This window comes from Girardinichthys multiradiatus, chromosome 22 (assembly GCF_021462225.1).
Source record: "Girardinichthys multiradiatus isolate DD_20200921_A chromosome 22, DD_fGirMul_XY1, whole genome shotgun sequence".
Classification (NCBI taxonomy): Eukaryota; Metazoa; Chordata; class Actinopteri; order Cyprinodontiformes; family Goodeidae; genus Girardinichthys; species Girardinichthys multiradiatus.
In genome coordinates this window covers 5666818-5689140 of record NC_061814.1, presented here as the reverse complement: position 1 = coordinate 5689140, position 22323 = coordinate 5666818, and the positions used below count along the sequence as shown (strand labels likewise).

The following is a 22323-nucleotide window of genomic DNA, read 5'->3' as shown; positions in this document are numbered from 1 at the left end:
ACACCCCCCGTGGCCGAGGCCCTGCTACTAAACCAACATCTTCCAAATGCCGCAGACCTCCACCACCTCCTAATCTATCTCCTCCTAATCAGGACCTTCAAATCACTTCTCTGTGATACAGTTTGGGCCCCAGTGGTAACTATCAGAAATGAGCATGTCCAGGAAAAACTTGGGCCCCTAATAGGAGATAGTTGTAAAATATCTGTGCTTATACGTGACAGAAAGAGCAAAGCCAAAAAAGACAGTAATAAACAATCAAAAAAAGCCATAAACTGTCAGGTACAACCACACACAGCGTTAATATCAACAATTAAGTCATATAAACTGGCTTTACTGAACAATAGATCTCTGTCAGGAAAATCATTTTTAATCAATGACTTCATTACTGACCACGATCTTAATGTTATGTTTTTAACAGAAACATGGTTACATTAATTTAATGAAGCTCCCATTCTGATAGAGGCGATGCCTCCGAACTACAATTTTCTTTGTGAGAGCAGACAGCAAAGAAAAGGTTATTTACTAAAGTGTAAAAAAGTATTTCTGGGCAAATTTGACTCTTTTGAATATTTGGCTCTCCAGGTAAAGAGCCCGGTCAGAACCATGTTCTTGAATATTTACAAGCCACCTAAATCCAAAACAAACTTTTTCAGTGATTTTGATGAGCTTTTATCTGTTATATGTGTTGATTATGACTGTTTAATTATTGTGGGAGGTTTCAATATTCACATGCACAATCCTGAAGACAAAAGTGCAATAGATCTATGTGACACTCTTAGAAATTTTGGTTTGACTCAACATGTTAAACAGCATAAACAGGGACATATTTTGGACTTGATCATCACTAAGGGTCTAAACATTTCCAAGGTGTCTGTAACTGATGTTGCTCTATCTGACCACTTTTCTGTTATTTTTGAAAGCATCATCTGCAATGACTCTGTTAGCCAAAGCAACATGATAAGAAAACGCATCTTTAAGGACAGTGTTGCTGAAACCTTTAACCAGATTTAGTCTTCTACCTCCACTTTGCCCTGTAACACTGTAGATGAGCTGGTAGATAACTTTCATTCTAAAATCTCGGACATCATTGATTCAATTGCTCCAATTAAAGTGAAAGTTGTTTCTGGGAAGAAAATGTCTCCGTGGAGAAGTGCTCCATCAGTCAGAAGTGAAAAAGCTGTGTGTCGAAAAGCTGAACACAGGTGGCGAAAGACTGGACTCCAGGTTCACTATATTATCTATAAAGAGAGACTATACAGATATAACCTACAACTGAAAAATGCAAGGGAATCTTTCTTTTCTGAGATTAGAAAAAACATCAACAATGCTCGTGCATTATTTGCCACGGTCGACAGGTTAATAAACCCTCCTGTAACTGTAGCATCTGAACTCCACTCTACCAGGGCCTGCAATGAACTTCTTCACTGAAAAAACCCAAAAAATCAGAGAGGCAGTCAGCACATCCACATCAACTCCAGTACCAATGTTGTCTCCAACTAGAACTGATTTTGACAAAATTTCCCAATTTCACCAAATAAACTGCAAAATCTTAGAAGAAATCGTACAGCAACTAAGTTCTTCTTCCTGCTGTCTTGATGTTTACCCACAGCTTTCCTTAAGAAAGCTTTGCCCGTAATAACATCTGATTTAACACAAATAATAAACACGTCCCTTTTGTCAGGCATTTTGCCCCAGGCCCTGAAAACAGCAATTATCAAACCTCTACTGAAAAAGAGCAACTTGGACAAGCTGCTACTACAGAACTACAGGCCTATATCAAACCTCCCCTTCATCAGTAAGATAATTGAAAAAGCTGTGTTTCAGCAGTTAAACAACTTCCTAACAACGACCAACCGCTTCGATGTCTTCCAGTCAGGCTTCCGTGCTCACCACAGTACAGCCTGCTCTTGTCAAGGTGTTCAATGACATCCGTATAAATGCAGACTGTGAAAGAACCACAGTGCTGGTATTATTGGACCTAAGTGCAGCATTCGACACAGTTGATCACTCCATTTTATTAGAGCACCTGGAAAACTGGGTCAGCCTTTCTGGTATAGCACAACTGGTTTAAATCCTACTTGAAGGACAGGGACTTTTTTGTGTCAGTAGGTAACTACATCAGAGACCACAAAAATCACATGTGGCGTTCCCCAATGGTCCATCTTAGGGCCCTTCTATTCAATATCTACATGCTCCCCCTAACTCAGATTTTAATAAACAACAATGTCAGTTATCGTAACTATGCAGACGACACACAGCTATACGTTACGATGTCACCAGGTGACTATGAACCCATTCAAGTGCTGGGTAAATGCTTAGAAGAAATCAATGCATGGATGGGCCAAACTTTTCTTCAGCTTAATCAAAGCAAAACTGAAATAATAATCTTTGGACCAAAGGTAGAGCGTTTAAAAGTTAGCACAGAGCTTCAGTTAATACAGCTAGAAACCACCAGTCAGGCTCAAAACCTGGGTGTAGTGATGGACTCAGACCTGAACCTTCAGAGGCACCTAAAGACAGTAACTAGGTCGGTCTTCTATCACCTAAAGAACATCTCCAGGATTAAAGGACTAATGTCTCAGCAGGACCTTGAAAAACTAATTCATGTGTTCATCTTTAGTAGAATTGATTACTGCAACGGTGTCTTCACAGGTCGGCCTAAAAAGTCGATCAGACAGCTGCAGTTGATCCAGAACGCTGCTGCCCGCATCCTCACTAAACTAAGAAAGTGGAGCACATCACCCCAGTTCTAAAGTCCCTACACTGGCTCCCTGTAGCTCAGAGAATAGACTTTAAAATACTTCTGCTAGTCTATAAATCACTGAATGGCTTAGCACCAAAATACATTACAGACTTGTTGTCAGTGTATCAACCACCCAGACCTCTCAGGTCTTCTGGCTCATATCTACTCTGCATACCCAGAACCAAACATGGAGAAGCAGCTTTTAGTTCTTATGCTCCACTAATCTGGAATAAACTGCCAGAAAACTGTAAAAGCACCGAAACCCTAAGTTTCTTTAAATCAAGGTTAAAAACTTATTTGTTTAGAGTGGCTTTGACTGTGCCATCTAGGCATGATTTGTTGCATTTTCAGTCCAATTTTCCTTTCATTTTCTTGTCCATCATTGTATTCTCTTTATTTTATTTTATTTTACTTTATTAAAATATCCTCTGTTGTTTGATTTTATCATTTGATCTGTTTTTTTGTGTCTGTATCTGTGTTTATTTGCTTTGTGATTGTATTGTAATTGTATGTACAGCGCTTTGAGTGTCTCGTTGCTGAAAAGCGCTATATAAATAAACTTACCTTACCTTACCTTACCTTACATTTTAATGATATACAAGGTGAAGGTCATGACCAAAGTGTTGGGGGTTATGATTATTGATTGATTAATCTTGGGGGGGGCTCCGACTGTACTCAGTGATGTCCGATCATAAAACTTCCCCCCAACTCCTGAGCACAAAGGATTCTAACTTTTGGCGGCAAGCTAGCACAGTGAGGTTGAAGACAAAGGAAAATGGTAAAATTCATCACGAGGTTATTTTAACAGTCCAGTCTTACCGCGCACCTGCGTTGACTCTCAGATGGTGAAACACTCACAAAGCTAGGAACACAGCGGCTCCAGACATCAACACATCAAAGTTTCAATAACAAAGTTACATGCACATATCATTCAGAGCACATGAGATCCTAACTAGCAATTCTGATCGCTCTACAACCTCTGACCCTGCCCAGGCAATCTAATAAAGAAAATAAAATAAGGATAGTTTTTACTCGTTGTCGGCTCTCCTCTGAGTGGGGTCGAGCGAACAAGGAGGAGTTGGTTAACTGCGCATCCACAGTTAACTTCAGGGAAAACGGTCAGACGTCGTCCTCCGGCTTCTTTGGCGGAAAGGAAGAATATGATCTGACCATCAAAAGTCGACTTGAGATGAAACACGGTGGCGGTTCGACTCCTCGAAACTCCGTGTTCTTAGTTACGTGTTAAGCTCACGTCTTCAATCGGCAAAGTGAAATTTCTGGCCTTCTCATTCCAGAAACCTCAGTTATGAATTGTTCGTTGGCCAACGAGAGAGAGAGAAATAAATGAAGACTCCACGTGGGATCTCTTCTTGTCCAGAGGATGCTCCAGTTGCATGGTAACCGTGTCAAGATTTCCAGCTGAAAGCGAATTTTCAAAATGTCCGCCTTCCCATATAGCGTCTTGTGACGTCAGACTTGGGACGCCCCGTCATATCAGTCGTGATGCTTGACGGGATATGGAGGAGTGGACTGTCCTGGATACAAAATGGCCGAAAGCATCAGGAGGCCTGGTGTCTGTGCAAGTAGTCTAATATTCAGCAACAAGTGGTCCAACAAAAGGATATACAGGTCCTTCTCAAAAAATTAGCATATTGTGATAAAGTTCATTATTTTCTATAATGTAATGATAAAAATTTAACATTCATATATTTTAGATTCATTGCACACTAACTGAAATATTTCAGGTCTTTTATTGTCTTAATACGGATGATTTTGGCATACAGCTCATGAAAACCCAAAATTCCTATCTCACAAAATTAGCATATTTCATCCGACCGATAAAAGAAAAGTGTTTTTAATACAAAAAACATCAACCTTCAAATAATCATGTACAGTTATGCACTCAATACTTGGTCGGGAATCCTTTTGCAGAAATGACTGCTTCAATGCGGCGTGGCATGGAGGCAATCAGCCTGTGGCACTGCTGAGGTCTTATGGAGGCCCAGGATGCTTCGATAGCAGCCTTTAGCTCATCCAGAGTGTTGGGTCTTGAGTCTCTCCACGTTCTCTTCACAATATCCCACAGATTCTCTATGGGGTTCAGGTCAGGAGAGTTGGCAGGCCAATTGAGCACAGTGATACCATGGTCAGTAAACCATTTACCAGTGGTTTTGGCACTGTGAGCAGGTGCCAGGTCGTGCTGAAAAATGAAATCTTCATCTCCATAAAGCTTTTCAGCAAATGGAAGCATGAAGTGCTCCAAAATCTCCTGATAGCTAGCTGCATTGACCCTGCCCTTGATAAAACACAGTGGACCAACACCAGCAGCTGACACGGCACCCCAGACCATCACTGACTGTGGGTACTTGACACTGGACTTCTGGCATTTTGGCATTTCCTTCTCCCCAGTCTTCCTCCAGACTCTGGCACCTTGATTTCCGAATGACATGCAGAATTTGCTTTCATCCGAAAAAAGTACTTTGGACAACTGAGCAACAGTCCAGTGCTGCTTCTCTGTAGCCCAGGTCTGGGGAATGCTGCACCTGTAGCCCATTTCCTGTACACGCCTGTGCACGGTGGCTCTGGATGTTTCTACTCCAGACTCAGTCCACTGCTTCCGCAGGTCCCCCAAGGTCTGGAATCGGACCTTCTCCACAATCTTCCTCAGGGTCCGGTCACCTCTTCTCGTTGTGCAGCGTTTTGTGCCACACGTTTTCCTTCCCACAGACTTCCCACTGAGGTGCCTTGATACAGCACTCTGGGAACAGCCTATTCGTTCAGAAATTTCTTTCTGTGTCTTACCCTCTTGCTTGAGGGTGTCAATAGTGGTCTTCTGGACAGCAGTCAGGTCGGCAGTCTTACCCATGATTGGGGTTTTGAGTGATGAACCAGGCTGGGAGTTTTAATGGCCTCAGGAATCTTTTGCAGGTGTTTAGAGTTAACTCGTTGATTCAGATGATTAGGTTCATAGCTCGTTTAGAGACCCTTTTTATGATATGCTAATTTTGTGAGATAGGAATTTTGGGTTTTCATGAGCTGTATGCCAAAATCATCCGTATTAAGACAATAAAAGACCTGAAATATTTCAGTTAGTGTGCAATGAATCTAAAATATATGAATGTTAAATTTTCATCATTACATTATGGAAAATAATGAACTTTATCACAATATGCTAATATTTTGAGAAGGACCTGTATTATATGCAGAAGGACTCATACAATGGAAATCAGCACTTTTATTTAATTCTATTTTATGAGATGAAAAACACTTTCAGCACAGTTTTGGCACATTTGGTGAAATTGTGTCAAAATCCCAGCAACTTGAAATGTTTTCTTTGTTTAATCACAAATAAATCACACATCGTAGGAGTTACAATAGCGGTTCCATTTGAAAAATATTCTGTTATGTCTTACCTTTACACAGGTACCAAAAGTTTGCATTTAGACGTTATAACTGGAGCTTTATTTCAGTTATGTAATTTCAGTCTAAAACCCCTTAGGGCTTAACAGGTTGATACCTGGCTGATGTTTTGCTTCAGCATTTCCACCTGAAGTTCTTTCTGCATGATGCCATCTATTTTGTAAATTGCGCCATTCCCTCCTACACCAAAACACCATGATGCCATCTCCCCAAAACTTCACAGTTCAGTTGGTGCTCTTAGGCTTTCGAGGGTTAGTGGGGGGTCATTTGACATGTGATTTTACTAAGTATTGAGTATGACATTTTTGTTTTGTGACAACTCTACAATAAACTGCACAAAAAGTTAAACTATATCAGACTTAAAGAGGATTTGGCAGCTCAGAGCTTACATGTTCTATTACTTCTGATGCGAGGAGAAGACCCAGCTGTTCTTGACATAATCTTCTGAACATTTTACAGTGTTTACACTCTAAAACTGTATTATAAACACTTTATAATCACAGAAATTACACAGATATTTAATTAATAAAGACTGAAAGACATGTCCCAAAAGAGCATAAACCATATACACAGTGATGAGCAGAGGTGTCTCAACTCTAAAATATCTGTTAATTATTCACACGGGTTGTGGTTTGTTTTTTGTGGTTGAAGCATCAATTGTTTAAAACTGTAAATTACTTTAAATTAAGGATTTCCTCATTTTGCCACCTATGACGGTAAAAGGGCATCAATTTAAAAAATCTTTTACATTCAAGGTTAATAGAAAGAATGAAATTTATGACTTAGTAAAAATTTTTACTAAGTCAAAATTCTTAGCAGTCTCTCTCCACAACACTTATCCATACGTTCCTTGTAAATCAAGAAGTACTACTTTCCTTCTATGGCCTGTTTGTGGGGTAAATGTCTGCCCTGGTAATTTGTTATTCAGGTAAAAGCAATGACAACAGGGAGGGGTGAGATAATGGCTCTAGAAAAGCATCATCGGTCCTGGTAAGAATTCCTGCAGGAGAACGGAAGAAGGAGTGAAAGAGCGAGAGGTCTGTGACGCTATTTTGATGCTAGTTTCACATTCTCCCAGGCACGCTTTTGTAATGCCCACACATTCATACACTGAGTAGTAGGCAACCTGGGATTAAGCAACTTGCCCAAGAGCATATCTACATGAGGTAATCGGAGCTGAAATTGATCTCCCAACCTTATGAAGTCAAACAAGGCATAAATTTAAACTTCTGACTAAAAAGAAAGTAAGAAAAAGTATCTAAAAATGTAATCTCTCATTAATAACAAATATAAATTATTTTTGCTATCTTAACTGACCTAAAAAAATTGAAACATTTGGTCTAATTTAAAATCAGACGGTAAAGATAAATATTCTGTCTCTTAATAACACATGTAAACATCTCATTTCAAAAATATATTGATTAACTTGTTTATTTTTACACACAAGTTGGATCTGTTTGCTTGGAGATAGTATTTGCTGTGAATTGGCATTTTAGGAATGACTGAATTGAGCTGATTTAAATCAGAAGGGCCAGATGTCTCAAGGGAATAAGTAACGGTTCTTGATAAATTAAGATTAATGACACTAGAAGAAGATAAACAATAAGTTTCTGATGGTGGCTTAACAGCTGAATAGCTATTCTTGGCCATAAAGAATATTACTAGCCTATAAAAAATAATATAGACCAAAGCTGCTGAAACAAACCACATTTTCCAAAATAGGAAACCGTTCATCACTGAGGGAGCCATGGTGGTTCATTCTGAAAAGTTACTGAATAAATCACCACAGACCTCGCTCACACTTTCTTTCCTGGAGCAAAACACCACAGCAGTTTCTGTCCCATTAAGTAGAACTATTTATACTCCTGAAGCATACTGCCAAGATATCTTAATTTGGAAACGTACCTAAGAAGCTTAGTTGTTGTACCAAGAGAAGAATTTACAAAACCTATTTCTGAATGTAGCCTTAATTACCTTTAGTAATTTCAGATAAATAGGTTATTGATAATCTGTGATGTTTTGAGTTTAGAAGGCCCTTCTGTCTCCATAAAGGTCAAAGCTAAGTTTAATAAATAATGTATTCTATGTCAGGTCATTCAGATAAGGCATTAAGTGGTCTCCGAATCAAAAATGATATTATGGCATGACTTGTTTAAATTAAACTACAAAAAATCTTGTGGTCATCAACATAGAAAAAATATAGGCCAGGGTTTAGCGCTAACAATAGGACAGAAACAGCTCTGGAAAAAGTCAGTGATAATATCGCCTTTTGTTATATCCCAGTTTTGTATTTAGTACAATTGATCAAACATTTTCTTTACAGTACAAAGGCTTTATTTTTGTATATGGATTAAAAAAACTTGGCTGAATTTGATCAGGCAATTCAGTAATCTTAACTTTATACAGGTTTCCACTTGGTAAAATTCTTAGACACATTTCTATTATTATACTGATGATTCCCTGCTTGTAAATTTTCATGGAGTCCTGCTGGTTTCCTTAGAAAAATGTGTGATTGTTGTGACTAGAATGAATTGATTGAATGAAATTAATTGATGGTTGGACCTGCCTATTTCTGCAGTGAGGAGAAAAAGTATTTGATACATTGCTGATTTTGCAGGTTTTACCACTTGCAAAGCATTTACAAGTCTTTAATTTTTATCATAGGTACTCTTCAAGTGTGAGTGATGGAATCCAAAACAAAAATCCAGAAAATCCCATTGTGTGATTTTTAAGTAATTCATTTGCATTTTATTTCATGACATGAGTATTTGATCACCTAACAACCAGTAATAATTCCAGCTCTCACAGGCCTGTTAGGTCTTCTTTAAGAGGCCCTCTGTTCTCCACTCATCACCTGTATTAACTGCACCTGTTTGAACTTGTTATCTGTATAAAAGACACCTGTCCACACACTCAATCAGACAAACTCCAACCTCTCCACCATGGCCAAGACCGGAGAGCTGTGTAAGGACATCAGGGATAAAATAGTAGACCTGCACAAGGCTGGGATGGGCTAAAGCCAAACAGCTTGGTGAGAAGACAGCAACTGTTGGAGCAATTAGAAGAAAATGGAAAAAGTTCAACTTGTCAGTCAATCTCCCTCTGTCTTGGGCTGCATGCAAGAGCTCACCTCATGGGGCATCAATGATCATGAAGAAGGTGAGGGATCAGCCCAGAACTGCACAGCAGGACCTATGACCTGAAGAGAGCTGGGACCACAGTCTCAAAGAAGACCATTAGTACCACACTACGCAACCATGGATTAAAATCCTGCAGCGCACGCAAGTTCCCCTGCTCAAGCCATGTCCAGTCCCATCTGCATTTTGCCAATGACCATCTGGATGATCCAGAAGAGGAATGAGAGAAGGTCATGTGATTGGGTAAGACAAAAATAGAGCTTTTTGGTCTAAACTCCATTCGTGTTTGGAGGAAGAAGAAGGATGAGTACAACCCCAAGAACACCATCCCTACCGTGAAGCATGGAGGTTGAAACTTCAGTCTTTGGGGATGCTTTTCTGCAATGTGGACAGAATGACTGCACCATATTGATGGAAGGATGGATGGGGTCATGTATCAGGAGATCTTAGCCAACAACGTCCCTCCCTCAGTAAGGGCACTGAGTTGGGTTCGTGGCTGGGTCTTCCAGCATGACGACCTGAAGCACACAGCTAGGGCAACTAAGGAGTGGCTCCAAAAGAAGCATCTCAAGGTCCTATAGTGGCCTAGCCAGTCTCCAGACCTGAACCCAATCAAAAATCTTTGGAGGGAGCTGAAAGTCCTTATTGCCCAGCCACAGCCCCGAAACCTGAAGGATCTGGAGAATATCTGGTTAGAGGAGTGGTCCAAAATCCCTCCTGCAGTGTGTGCAAACTTGGTCAAGAACTACAAGAAACGTCTGATATCTGGAATTGCAAACAAAGGTTTCTGTAACAAATTTCAAAAAACAAAAACTAAGTCCAAAAAACATGCATTAATTGGTCTCTCTACATTTGCCTCTGGAATGAGTCTGTGCGTGCATGGCTGTTTTGTACTGTTTGTCTTTGTATTGCCCTCTTATAGACTCCTGCCTCTCGTCCAATCACCGCTGGAGACAGAAACCAGCACCCCCACAACCCTGCATAGATAAGTAGATATACAAAATTGATAAAAGTATGGAAAAACGCACACTATGAATTTATCGCTACGAGTCAGTTCAAGCCATTGCCCATTGGTAACCTCATTTCATTTCATTCCATTTCATTCCTTCCTTCTACAATTTAGTACATGTAAACAAGCCATTTAAAAAATATTCACCTAAAAGAAAGACGTATAAGCTTATTTACATTGTGGTCAAGTGTTTTTATGAATTATGGGAATAAAGAATCCAGAGAATGCTTAAACCTCACATAATATAATTGAAATATAATTTTTTGATAGCTTTTCATTCAAATCTACTTACCTTGATTTTGCTGATGATTCTTATTAGGACCCATTTATACATTACTCTGATTAAACAAAAATAACTCCCACTATCCTCCTGCTAGATATTATAGATATTTGTATAGATATTATCTGGAGTTACATGACCCCGTTTTATGAAATGTCCTACAGTATCCACAAAATCAGGTACAAAAACAATCAAACCCACAAACTGTAAAAATGACCAGCACCTGATTTAATCACTTATCCCTATTTAAAAACAAAAAAGCTAAAAACATAATGACATTAAAATGCCTTTACAATGCTTTTGAATAGGTCTACAATACAACCTTATTGGTCTCTTAAAACATTATGAAATAATTTTGCCCAACTCTCTTTTAAGCCACTATTACACACAGATCACAAATAATACGAATCGCCAAGTATTACTAAATTTTAGAATTCTTGAGGAAATTGGATAAGTAATTAAGGTTAATGCAACTGTAGAAAAGATGCCTATTTGTAATTCAGCTTGTGAGCTTCTAAATACAAGCATACAGCGATCTAAATCTCCATTGACCTCTGCAAGTCCGCTTTGAGCTACAAGAGCAAATTTTGACACAATCTTTAACACTTCAACGCCTTTAAATATATTTGTGAGGGAATAAATATGAAATTTATGTGTGATATTTTGACCAGTTATTAAATAAAATGCTTCCATTTTATTCTGTTGCATTTAATGGCACATTTATTAATTTTTCAACTATTTATTTAAGCTAAGCTATTTATTTCTAAATGTATTCTATAATAGGCAGGATTGGTCCACCATAGTGAGAGGCAAAGTAGCAGATGATAACTTTAGTGTGATTGTGTTGGTCTTACAGTGCTTACAATTTTGGATATTTAAAATCTCTTCCAGTTCCAAAGTTAAATGTTCTTTAGAAATTAAAGTTTAGTCATATTTAAGAGGGTTTAACTATTTGTATTATTATGCTGTTATCATTATATTAGTTGAAAATGGTCTCCAAATGACAATATTATTGTTTATTGCAATAATTTCACTGACAATTTATCATCCAGCAAAATTTGCTATTGTAACAGTCCTACCAGCAAGGGCGACCTGTCCAGGGTGTACCCTGCCTGCCGCCCATAGACTGCTTGAGATAGGCACCAGCTTTCCCGCGACCCACTGTGGAAGAAGCGGTAGAAAATGACTGACTGACCTTCATACTACCATTGACTCATGCCATATTTTTTCAGTCATAATGTTTGTTTAGCAAACATGCTAAAAATACGATGAAAATCAGTCAAACAGATGTGAAAAATCTTCCATGTCAGTCTTGATGAAATCCTCTCAGATAATTTATATGCTGTGATTTAGGTGCTGATGAATCCGTTCAGGAAAAGAAAAAGGTGAGGGCAGGGGCGGATCTACGGCTGCCCCCTTACTTAAAATATTTGAATGATTACTAATGGCTTGTTTGTCAAAAAGCCTCTTACAGCCTTCAAATTAAACATTGATTTATCAAAAATAACTTATGGCCCTGCATCAAACACAGTCTGCACTGTAAAAAATAACCATATAATTAACTGCGACAAATAATAAAACTATGACAGAAAAAACATGTAAATCATAAAACAATTTAACACTGTTGACTTAATGGGAAGTTACCGTAAAAATATACATTGGTGAAAACAGTAATTTGTAAATTTTTAAATACTTAAATCTACTGAAAAGCAACTTTGCTGTGTTTTTTTTTTTATGAAAATTTTTATAAAGTTTCTAATGGTGAAACACTATGATATTTACATTTATTTATTGAAAAAGGGTTTAATTGCAGGCTTTAATTGCTGAATGTAAATTGGGATTTATCCAGTATTTTCACATAATGGATTAGATAGCGCTTTTCAATAAACTGAAAGCATCTTACACTATATCCATTCTTTATTCACCCCACCTTCACACGTTGATGGTGGTGACTTGTGTGAGATTGTACAAATAAGCAGGGAACACTATTAGAATATTTTTTTCTCAAACGTCATATTTGAGTAAAACTAAATCTTTTTATGTCTTTGTTAGTTTCCTTTTGTTATATTTAATGCAGCAAATACTTTATATTGATTATAAACAATGTTTTGGATGTGTTTTTTGTAAAGAACACAATGTGTAGCTTTTAAATCTGGCTCCTAAAGCCAATAGCTAAAAATTTAAAAGCCAACAACTCATAGACCAAAAACTAATGATAGACATACTACATTATTGAGTGAAATCATATGTTAATATTCCAAATGTTTTAAAAATGGAGTAAAGTAGTGATGTTACCTCTAACACCGAGGCTTCAAAGCACGCTTCAAACTCGACAGGGTAGTTATGGTGAAGCAGTGGGCCAGAGCTTGCTTCATGTGACGTCACTGATCACGTGTGAACCACTTCACTGCTTCATTCAGACCGAGTCAGCTGACTGCTTTGAGTTGACTGGCGGAGTTTCAAACATCTGGCGCGATTCAGTGTATTTAAGATGGCTCAAGCCCCGGTTGACATTGCCGTTCTACACGTATTATATGTCATGAACAGCTCTTGTTTTTGGATATTTGGAGTTTTGGTGGATCATTCTGTCATGGAGCAACCATCTAGGAAGCGTTCCCAAGTGTGGGAATATTTCGATTTGGTGCCACCTACTAAGGTAATGTACATTCAAAGTGTTTATTAGAAAGCCTATAGCCTATACTATGCAGTAGTGTTATAGTCAGGGGATCATGTTATGCAAGAGGTGTGGTAACGGGTTGTTACCTTGGTTTTACAGGTGCAGTGTTTGCTTTGCCCGCAGCTGCTGACATATAATAATAATATAATATCGATGCTGAGGCATCATAGAGCCAAACACGAGAACGCTCAGCCTCGTGCCACCAATCAACATAGATATACCTGCAGAATTAGAAAGAATGACAATTAAATGTTTGTAAGTTAAAATGAGTCCGGCCGATAGTCGAACCTCGGCTTCAGGAGGAGCAGTGTGGTTTTCGTCCCAGCTGTGGAACACTGGACCAGCTCTATACCCTCTACAGGGTGCTCAAGGGTTCATGGGAGTTTGCCCAACCAGTTCACATGTGTTTTGTGGACCTGGAGAAGGCATTCGACTGTGTCCCTCGTGATGCCCTGTGGGGGGTGCTCCAGGAGTATGGAATTGGGGGCCCTTTATTAGGGGCCATCCAGTCCCTGTACGAGCAGAGCAGGAGTTTGGTCCGCATTGCCGGCACTAAGTCGGACCTGTTCCCAGTGCATGTTGGACTCCGGCAGGGCTGCCCTTTGTCACGGATCCTGTTCATAACTTTTATGGACAGGATTTCTAGACGCAGCCAAAGGCCGGAGGGGGTCTGGTTTGGGTACCAGAGGATTTCGTCTTTCCTTTTTGCAGATGACGTGGTCCTGCTGGCCCCCTCCAGCCAAGATCTACAGCATGCGCTGGGGCGGTTCGCAGCCAAGTTTGAAGCAGCTGGGATGAGGATCAGCTCCTCCAAGTCTGAGGCCATGGTTCTCGACCGGAAAAGGGTGGCTTGTCCTCTTCAGGTTGGAGGGGAGTTCCTGCCTCAAGTGGAGGAGTTTAAGTATCTCGGGGTCTTGTTCACGAGTGGGGGACAAATGGAGCTGGAGATCGACAGACGGATCGGTGCGGCTGCCGCAGTAATGGGGGCACTGTGCCGGTCCGTTGTGGTGAAGAGAGAGCTGAGCCGAAAAGCAAAGCTCTCAATTTACCGGTCGGTCTACGTTCCTACCCTCACCTATGGCCATGAACTTTGGGTCATGACCGAAAGAACGAGATCCCGGATACAAGCGGCTGAAATGAGCTTCCTCCGTAGGGTGGCCGGGCACTCCCTTAGAGATAGGGTGAGGAGCTCGGCCATCCGGGAGGGGCTCGGAGTAGAGCCGCTGCTCCTCCACATCGAGAGGAGCCAGTTGAGGTGGCTCGGGCATCTATACTGGATGCCTCCTGGACGCCTTCCACGGGAGGTGTTCCAGGCACGTCCCACCGGAAGGAGGCCCAGGGGACGGACCAGGACACGCTGGAGGGACTATGTCTCTCGGCTGGCCTGGGAACGCCTTGGGCTCCCCCCGGAGGAGCTGGAGGAGGTGTTTAGGGAGAGGGATGTCTCGGTGTCTCTGCTGAGTCTGCTGCCCCCACGACCCGATCCCGGATAAGACGACGAGTACGAGTACAAGCTCTTTCTAGGTATTCCATGCAAATAAACTTTGCTTACTAACAGTTTGAGTACTCAATTTACAGGTACAATCTGTTTGTCATGACTTTTTGAGGTAAGAAGAGGGAATTGATAACATTGTGTAAGTAGTATTTGGAGTGATATGACATCCTTTTTTTTCATAGGGTCAGTTAAGTAATAAAAGGCAGGGATACACAACTTCTATTTAAATATATTTTTTTGGCACTAGTGGCTTTTATTTATTTATGTTTTGACAGTAGGCCGACAGGAAAGAGTGGTAGAGAGAGGGGGAGACACCCGGCAACTGTCGCTGGGTCCAGGACTCGAACCTGGGACAGCCGCCTCGAGGACTGTAGCCTCTGCACATGGTCGCGCGCTTAACCCCTACACTATCAGCGCCACGCCCCACAACTTCTATTATAATAATATACAAAAGCAAATAGATTTCCACTCTGGTATCAGCACCATTGATTGCTCCCATCCTGGGATCAGTCAGTAAAGGGAATGTCAGACACAAGCCAGCCAACCATCACCAGGTCAGAGTATCTACAGAAACAGTCACTACCCAGTTCAGTTGTTACTTCACGTTTTCCATTATTTTGAAATGTTGTTTGCTGCTAACGTTTGTTATTTTTGATAAAATTGTGGTTGTGTTTTTATTTATTTATTTATTTATTGTTTTTTTGTTTTGGACCTTCTTGCCTTGCAGCAAGAAGGTCCTGGGTTTGATTCCCGGCCGGCGTCTTTCTGTATGGAGTTTGCATGTTCTCCCCGTGCATGTGTGGGTTCTCACTGGGTACTCCGGCTTCCTCCCACAGTCCAAAGACAAGCCTGTTAGGTTAATTGGTCACTCTAAATTGCCCTGAGGTGTATGAATGAGTGTGTGCATGGTTGTTTGTGTATGAATGAGTGTGTGCATGGTTGTTTGTGTGTTGCCCTGTGATGGACTGGCAACCTGTCCAGGGTGTACCCCACCTCTCGCCCATAGACTGCTGGAGATAGGCACCAGCTTCCCCGTGACCCACTATGCAATAAGCGGTAGAAAATGACTGACTGACTCATTATATTTGTTTAATGTAGTTCTATCGAGGGAGCCTGAAGCCACTGAGGCCTCTGCCTCTGATCAGGATGATGGTGAGCCAGAAGAGCCAGTCCCAGGAGATACCCCTGACCTCTTCCCAGCTGTGTCCAGTACTAATTTTGCTCCTCTGAAAGGACACAGTGCTAATTCTACTTAACCGAAACCTGCTAGTTAGCTGCCTCGTCTGTATTTACGTTTATTTATTTGTCATAATATATTTTTGAATAAATCCATCCATCACTGTTCTCTACCTGCTTTTTCCATATAGGTCTTTTATCAATACATAATATGCATATACAGAATGTTAAAAAAAATAATAGAAGGGGAAAAATAGAACATGAAAAGAAAAAACAATTTTGATAAATACAACATTTTTGAGTTACATATTCAAGGGGTGGAGAGGAATATAAAATTATAGTGACCCACATCTTTACCAGACACTCTTCTACACATTGATCTAATACTGGTTGCAATAGGATAATGGGTTACACCTTATACATGTCCTTTCAATATTATTGATAAATGTAGAAATCTATTATACATTCTATTTACATACAAGCAACAATATTTCTACCAATAAAAGCAGGAACAACATCAATAATTACAATAGCAATAATTTTAAGTGTGATATCCATTTATAATCCTCTTTTTATACTATTTAATGATTGGACATTGCTTGTGCTCCACATTTGGAATATTCCAAAGCTTGTTTGATGCTGATTTAAACCTCTTAACTCATGATATCCTTCCTTTTTCTTTAACAGATTTTCTGGTATCTGGTTATTTTAAGCTTTGAACATAATTAGTGCTGTTTATTGTTGAACTGTATCTATGATTTTACATACATCTGATTGTATAAGTATCTGATTGGTGTGATCTAGGTACCCAGCCATGTTAATTATCCTTAATCCTTTATTCTGAAGTATGATTAATGAATTGATTGAGGTTTTATAATTATTTCTCTAATTCTCTGAACAGTAACTGAAATATGGTAACACTAAGGAACAGTACAGAATCTGAAAAGCTTTATGATCTAATACATGTTTGACTTTTTTCAGTACAGAAATGCTTTTTGATAGTTTATTTTGAACATATTTGATGTGAGGTTTCCAGTTAAATTTGTGATCAACAATAATACCAAGAAATTAGCTTTTATGTACTACTTCACATTATTTAGCTCCATGTTTGATCCACAGTTGAAAATAACATTTCTTTTGTTCAGATTTAAAGCAAATTTATTGTTATCAAACCATGATTTTAATTTGCTTACATGATCATTATATTTTTATTCCAGATATTTCAAGGTCAAAAAAGAAGGGTACTATTCAACCATGTTCTACAAAGTTCCCCAGAACTATGAATGGAACACGGAAGAGGTCATTTAACAGCTCCTGGTACAAAGACAATTCCTCGCTTGAATATTCAATAATTAAAGTCTCCTCGTACTGCTTTGCCTGTAGGCATTTTTTGTTGCCTAATGCACCAGAAAGTGCCTTGGCCCCACAGTAAGGCTTCTATAACTGGAAAAGAAAGGCATTATCCAAGGAGTCAAGGTTTAATCTTCACTCCACGTCAGAGCTCCATATAAATGCAATGTATGGATAGAGTCAATATAAAAGGGCTAATGAGGTAAACAAAACAATGCTAGATTCTATAAATGCAAACTGGCAAAAGGAAGTGGGAAAAAACGCTATTATGTCAAAACAAGAGCAAATGTACTTCTTTTGACTACAACTCAAAATATTGCTGAAAGGGCTCATCGACAGTCTGAGGATTCCAATAATAAAGGGAACCTCTTGGCCATTTTGGATAAAATAGAGAAGCATGATGATTTTTTGAGGAAAGGCTGACTGCATATAGCAATGCAAAATACACAAGTCATCAAATCCGAAGTGAAATTCTTCAAGTCTTAGCTGAGAGGGTGCAGGCCGAAATCATAAAAGAAGTGAAAGAGAGTGAAGTGTTCAGTGTTATTGCAGATGAAACAAAAGACTTGCAAAAGAAGGAACAAATGTATTTGGTCGTACGGTATAATGACAATGGTGCCATCCATGAAAGCTTTCTATGCCTCCAGGCATTTGAAAGTCTTAATGCAGCAGGTTTCAGTGCAATGATAGTTAATTATCCAGAGAAAATGGTCTGGACTACTGAAATAATCTTGTAGGTCAATGTTATGACGGTGCATCCGTCATGAGTGGGAAGCAGTCTGGTGTATCTGCACGAATTCAAAGCAATGCCAGATTTGCATTTTATGTTCAACGTAATGTACATTGCTTAAATTTAGTTCTTGTTGATGCTGCAAAAGCAGTCCCTGAGGTTGTTGACTTTTTTGCACATCTGCAGCAGCTGTATAACTATTTGTCAGGCTCTGATGTGCATTTTAAAGTGGCTTGTTACACAGAAAGACCTGTATCCAATGCAGCAACCAAGGGAGTTACAGGCACTCAAAGACACAAGGTGGGCATGCATCCCATAATCTGAGAGACAGACTTCCAGCAGTTCTGAGACTGTTGCAGATGCTTGCACATGGTGAAAGATCAGTAGAGGCAAGGGGTCTTCGTTGTCAAATAGATCTACAATTCATAGAGCTTTTGGTTACCTTTTATAAAGTGCTTGGTGATGCCAAATGTTTTTGTGATATGCTCCAGTCCAGCACTCTTTATCTAGCTAGGGATGTGGATCTAGTAGGTACCCTTCAAAACAATCTCCAGGACTAAAGAAATGTGAAATACTTTGGTGAAGTATGGAAAGAGGTTAAGGAGCTTGCTGAGCAAAATCAGTGTACAAACAAACAAAAGACATCCTAAAATAAGCTCCGACGGATAATGCTTTTCTAATCCAGCGTAAAGTAGTTTAGCGCTAAGATTGTGTCTGCGTTCATGACTAGGCTCTTCGCTATGTTTTACTTAGACCAGTGATAGTTTGGCAGCCAGACAATACCTTTGGTCACATTTAAAAGCTGCACTATGTTCATATCAGATTGGGGTCTAATTGTTCGCTGTAAAATGTATGCCTTGTTTTTATTAAGTGTCTCATTAAGTGTGAACTGTGTGTGACTGAGTATGGCTTCATTTTTTTTCATGTCACAATGGTGTCATTGTTCAAAAGTTGATGCCAAGCTGTGTTTAACATTTTGTTTATTTATTTTTGTTACATTGTACATAGAAACAAATTCATTCTCATAGTCTGTGGATCACCTGAGATTGCTTTGGCCCCCCTCTGTCCCCCCAAATGATAAAAGTCTAGCTCTGCCCCTGCTGCAATGAGAATAAGATTTTTAAATATAACTGCTGGTGTGACCTGTGTCAATGGGATCATTTCTGGTTTCATATTGTTATAGACTTCTTGTGGTAAGAAGTGAGAAAACTTTTCCAAATCTTGATGCTTGTACTTTGCAGATCACAATGAAAAGGAGATTTCAAAGTAGAGACATTTCCAATTTCTTTGGCAAAAAAGTGAGAGATGAGGATGAAGATGAGACTGAGATTTGATCAGGAAAGAATGATACAGAGACCAGGAGGGCCACAGGTGAAGGAGACCACTGAAAATGCAACAGGTGAAGAAATGAGTGAAGATGAGGAAAATGATGTTGGTATAGACCTATTGCGCTTCCTTTGCCCTCGCATATAAAATTTTCTAGATCCGCAACTGGGTGAGGGACAGATTGCACAAGCAATACATTACTGTTGTGGCACAGTAAATATTGTTTGCCCTTAAAGTTGTTTTTTTTTTTTTTGTAAATTTTTAATTTGTAAAGTAGTAATATTTGCCAATAGATAGATAGATAGATAGATAGATAGATAGATAGATAGATAGATAGATAGATAGATAGATAGATAGATAGATAGATAGATAGATAGATAGATAGATAGATAGATAGATAGATAGATAGATAGATAGATAGATAGATAGATAGATAGATAGATAGATAGATAGATAGATAGATAGATAGATAGATAGATAGATAGATAGATAGATAGATAGATAGATAGATAGATAGATAGATAGATAGATAGATAGATAGATAGATTTACCTCAGCCAATAGCTGGTCCACCCGACCCATAATAAAGGGCTCCACCTGCTCAAAAGTCATCATCCAGGCAGAGAACTTGGTGTCCTGTTGCTGCTCCAGACTCTGTAACCTGGACTGCAACTCCAAGGTCCGCATGATCACAAAAAAGCAAAGTCCAAGGCAAAGAACACACATGGAGACGCAGACTATTATCCCGGACATATTTTTCCATCTGCTCCATAGTGGCTGTTTTGAAAGTCGCAGCTGTTCTGTTTGATTTATCCTCTTCTCACCAGGTTTATCAAGTACTTTACATTGTCGCTCATCTTCCATTCTATACATAGAACTAGTTTTATTTACACGGAAAATCCCCCTGCTCATCAATTTTAAAGGAAAACAGAGTTTGACGATCTGTCGCTTTGCAGCCTAAGACAGTTGAGTACGAAACAAAAACTTTTACCAGATGCCCCTCACCTCGAATTACTCTTCAAACTACCTACTCTAACCACAAGTACCACAGCTTCAGGAATTTGATGGTAGGAGTTTTTTGTCTTTTTTTTTTTTTTAATCAAATCTACGATGTTCTTTTATCGACGTTGTGCTCCGCTTGTCCAAATGGCCCTTCTCTGGAGGGGGTTGCATTGATTTTAAAATCAGCTCGCCGTCAATGCGCGTATTTCAAAGCAGGGTCAGATTTCCTCTCCTGCACTCTGGATGCGGTGGGCCCTTTGCTCCTCCCCCTGCCTGCGCCCTGTGCTGAAGGGAGGCTTTAGGTTAAATACCGGAGGGGTATTCATAGCTCAGCTGCTGCCCTCTTTGATCCGCGCACTTGGTGCGAGATATTTTTAGGGGTGTGAAAAGCCAGGATACAGTCATAAAGCTGGCTCACCGACTATGGAGGACCAACTGATATATTTAAAAATAAATACAGAAATAAATAAATGCTCAATAAATAAATAAGCATACAATTAAATGCACAAAAACATAAAATAAATAAATAAATGTTGGCAGTAATTAAATACAATGAGACATAAATGTATATCTCTTAATTAGCTTCTTTATTTATTCACCTTTGTAATAATTATCTTATTTTTTATTATCCATTATCTTCTTTGAGTGAGTGTAATATGCTGAATTAGTTTGTTTGATTCATTATTGTTATTATTAATATAACTTAAGTAGGATTCTGATGCAGCCATTGAACAGTATGGACTACCATGTAGAATACGGTCAGATAAGAGAGGGGAAAACATAAAGGTAGCGGAATTTACGATCATGAACAGAGGAGCTGGAAGGAACTCTCACATCACAGGCAGAAGCTTTTACAATCCGCGATGAATACAATTCCTATTGGACAGGTTTTCAAATCTTTAAGATATACATAACATCAATTAACTTCGTCAATGTAATTTTTATCACAGAATAAAGATGATGTTTACAAGCATGCCTTAGACATCTTCTATCAGGTTTTCACTTTGGGAATTCAGGAAACATTTGACCCAAATAGTGAAGTCCACCTTTATGCTCTACAGCGCTGCTTTTTCCCACAAATCCTGCAAAATCTCGACTCTTTTAAAGATGGTTGGAATTCCCATGGTCTTAGAATTGAAAAGAATCAGTTGCTGTTGCAACTCTGGACTATATACAAAGCAAGGCACCATGGTGTATCCTGCTGAGGTGAAAGATCTCACTTGTCTCAGCATTGTCTAGTAAAAATGCTGATTTTAAAGCTTAAGCAGTGGCGTTTAATCAGCTTTAACAACATGACTAATTATGTTTTTCTTTATTTCTTATCCACCCCCACCTCGGAAACAAGGGAAGCTCCAGGTTCTTTTTTTTTATGTTTATTGCTCAAACATACACATGTGTGGTATCCTCTGAAACATCAGACTCTTGGCTAAAAGCTGATATAAACCAACACAGTTAAAACTACAAGCAGTTGAATCAGAAAAATGCAGGAAGTAAACGCACTTGGTCGGATTGACGTGAAAGACGTGTAGATAACTTTATTCTACTGGCTCTAAGGATGAAAAGGAGGGGTCATTTGTGCAATTCGATCAATCCAAACTCGAGTTATTGACGTGCGTAATGCAGGTTGTTAGTATAAACACTGAGCACGCTGTACTGCGAGGCGCAGTCGCTACAGCTGTTACGCACCGGACCTTTCTACTTCTGGCTGTTTATGTGCTGTGGTTATCATTTTGCATGTTCAAGCATTTGTTTTTGAAACACAATGGCTTCCTGGACAAAGTTGGCTATTATTGTTGTCATAAAATATCGCATGACTCTATCACCCACAGCAGTATCACCTGAAATGAAGAAATAACAAAACATTGAAACATTTTCACATCTGAGTGATAGTAATTTTACAAGCAATTTTCACATTATCCAATTTTATATTTTTCGCCTCCAAGGGTACAATGTAGTGGACATGCCCAATCCTTTTGCTG

The 22323-nt window shown here is 39.3% G+C and overlaps 1 protein-coding gene across 22 annotated transcripts in view; it reads right to left on the bottom strand.

The window, feature by feature from the left end:
• The window catches only part of col13a1 (collagen, type XIII, alpha 1), a 394128-nt gene extending 373537 nt beyond the window's left edge, over positions 1-20591 (bottom strand). For all 22 annotated transcript variants that reach the window (XR_007036044.1, XR_007036043.1, XR_007036045.1 and 19 more), the window contains exon 1: positions 19895-20591. Coding sequence is in view for 17 of the 22 variants with exons in the window: in XM_047351943.1 (XP_047207899.1) it covers positions 19895-20254 (360 nt within the window). In the remaining 5 variants the exon portion in view is untranslated. The remainder of the gene's footprint in view (positions 1-19894) is intronic.
• Positions 20592-22323: the final 1732 nt, after the last annotated feature.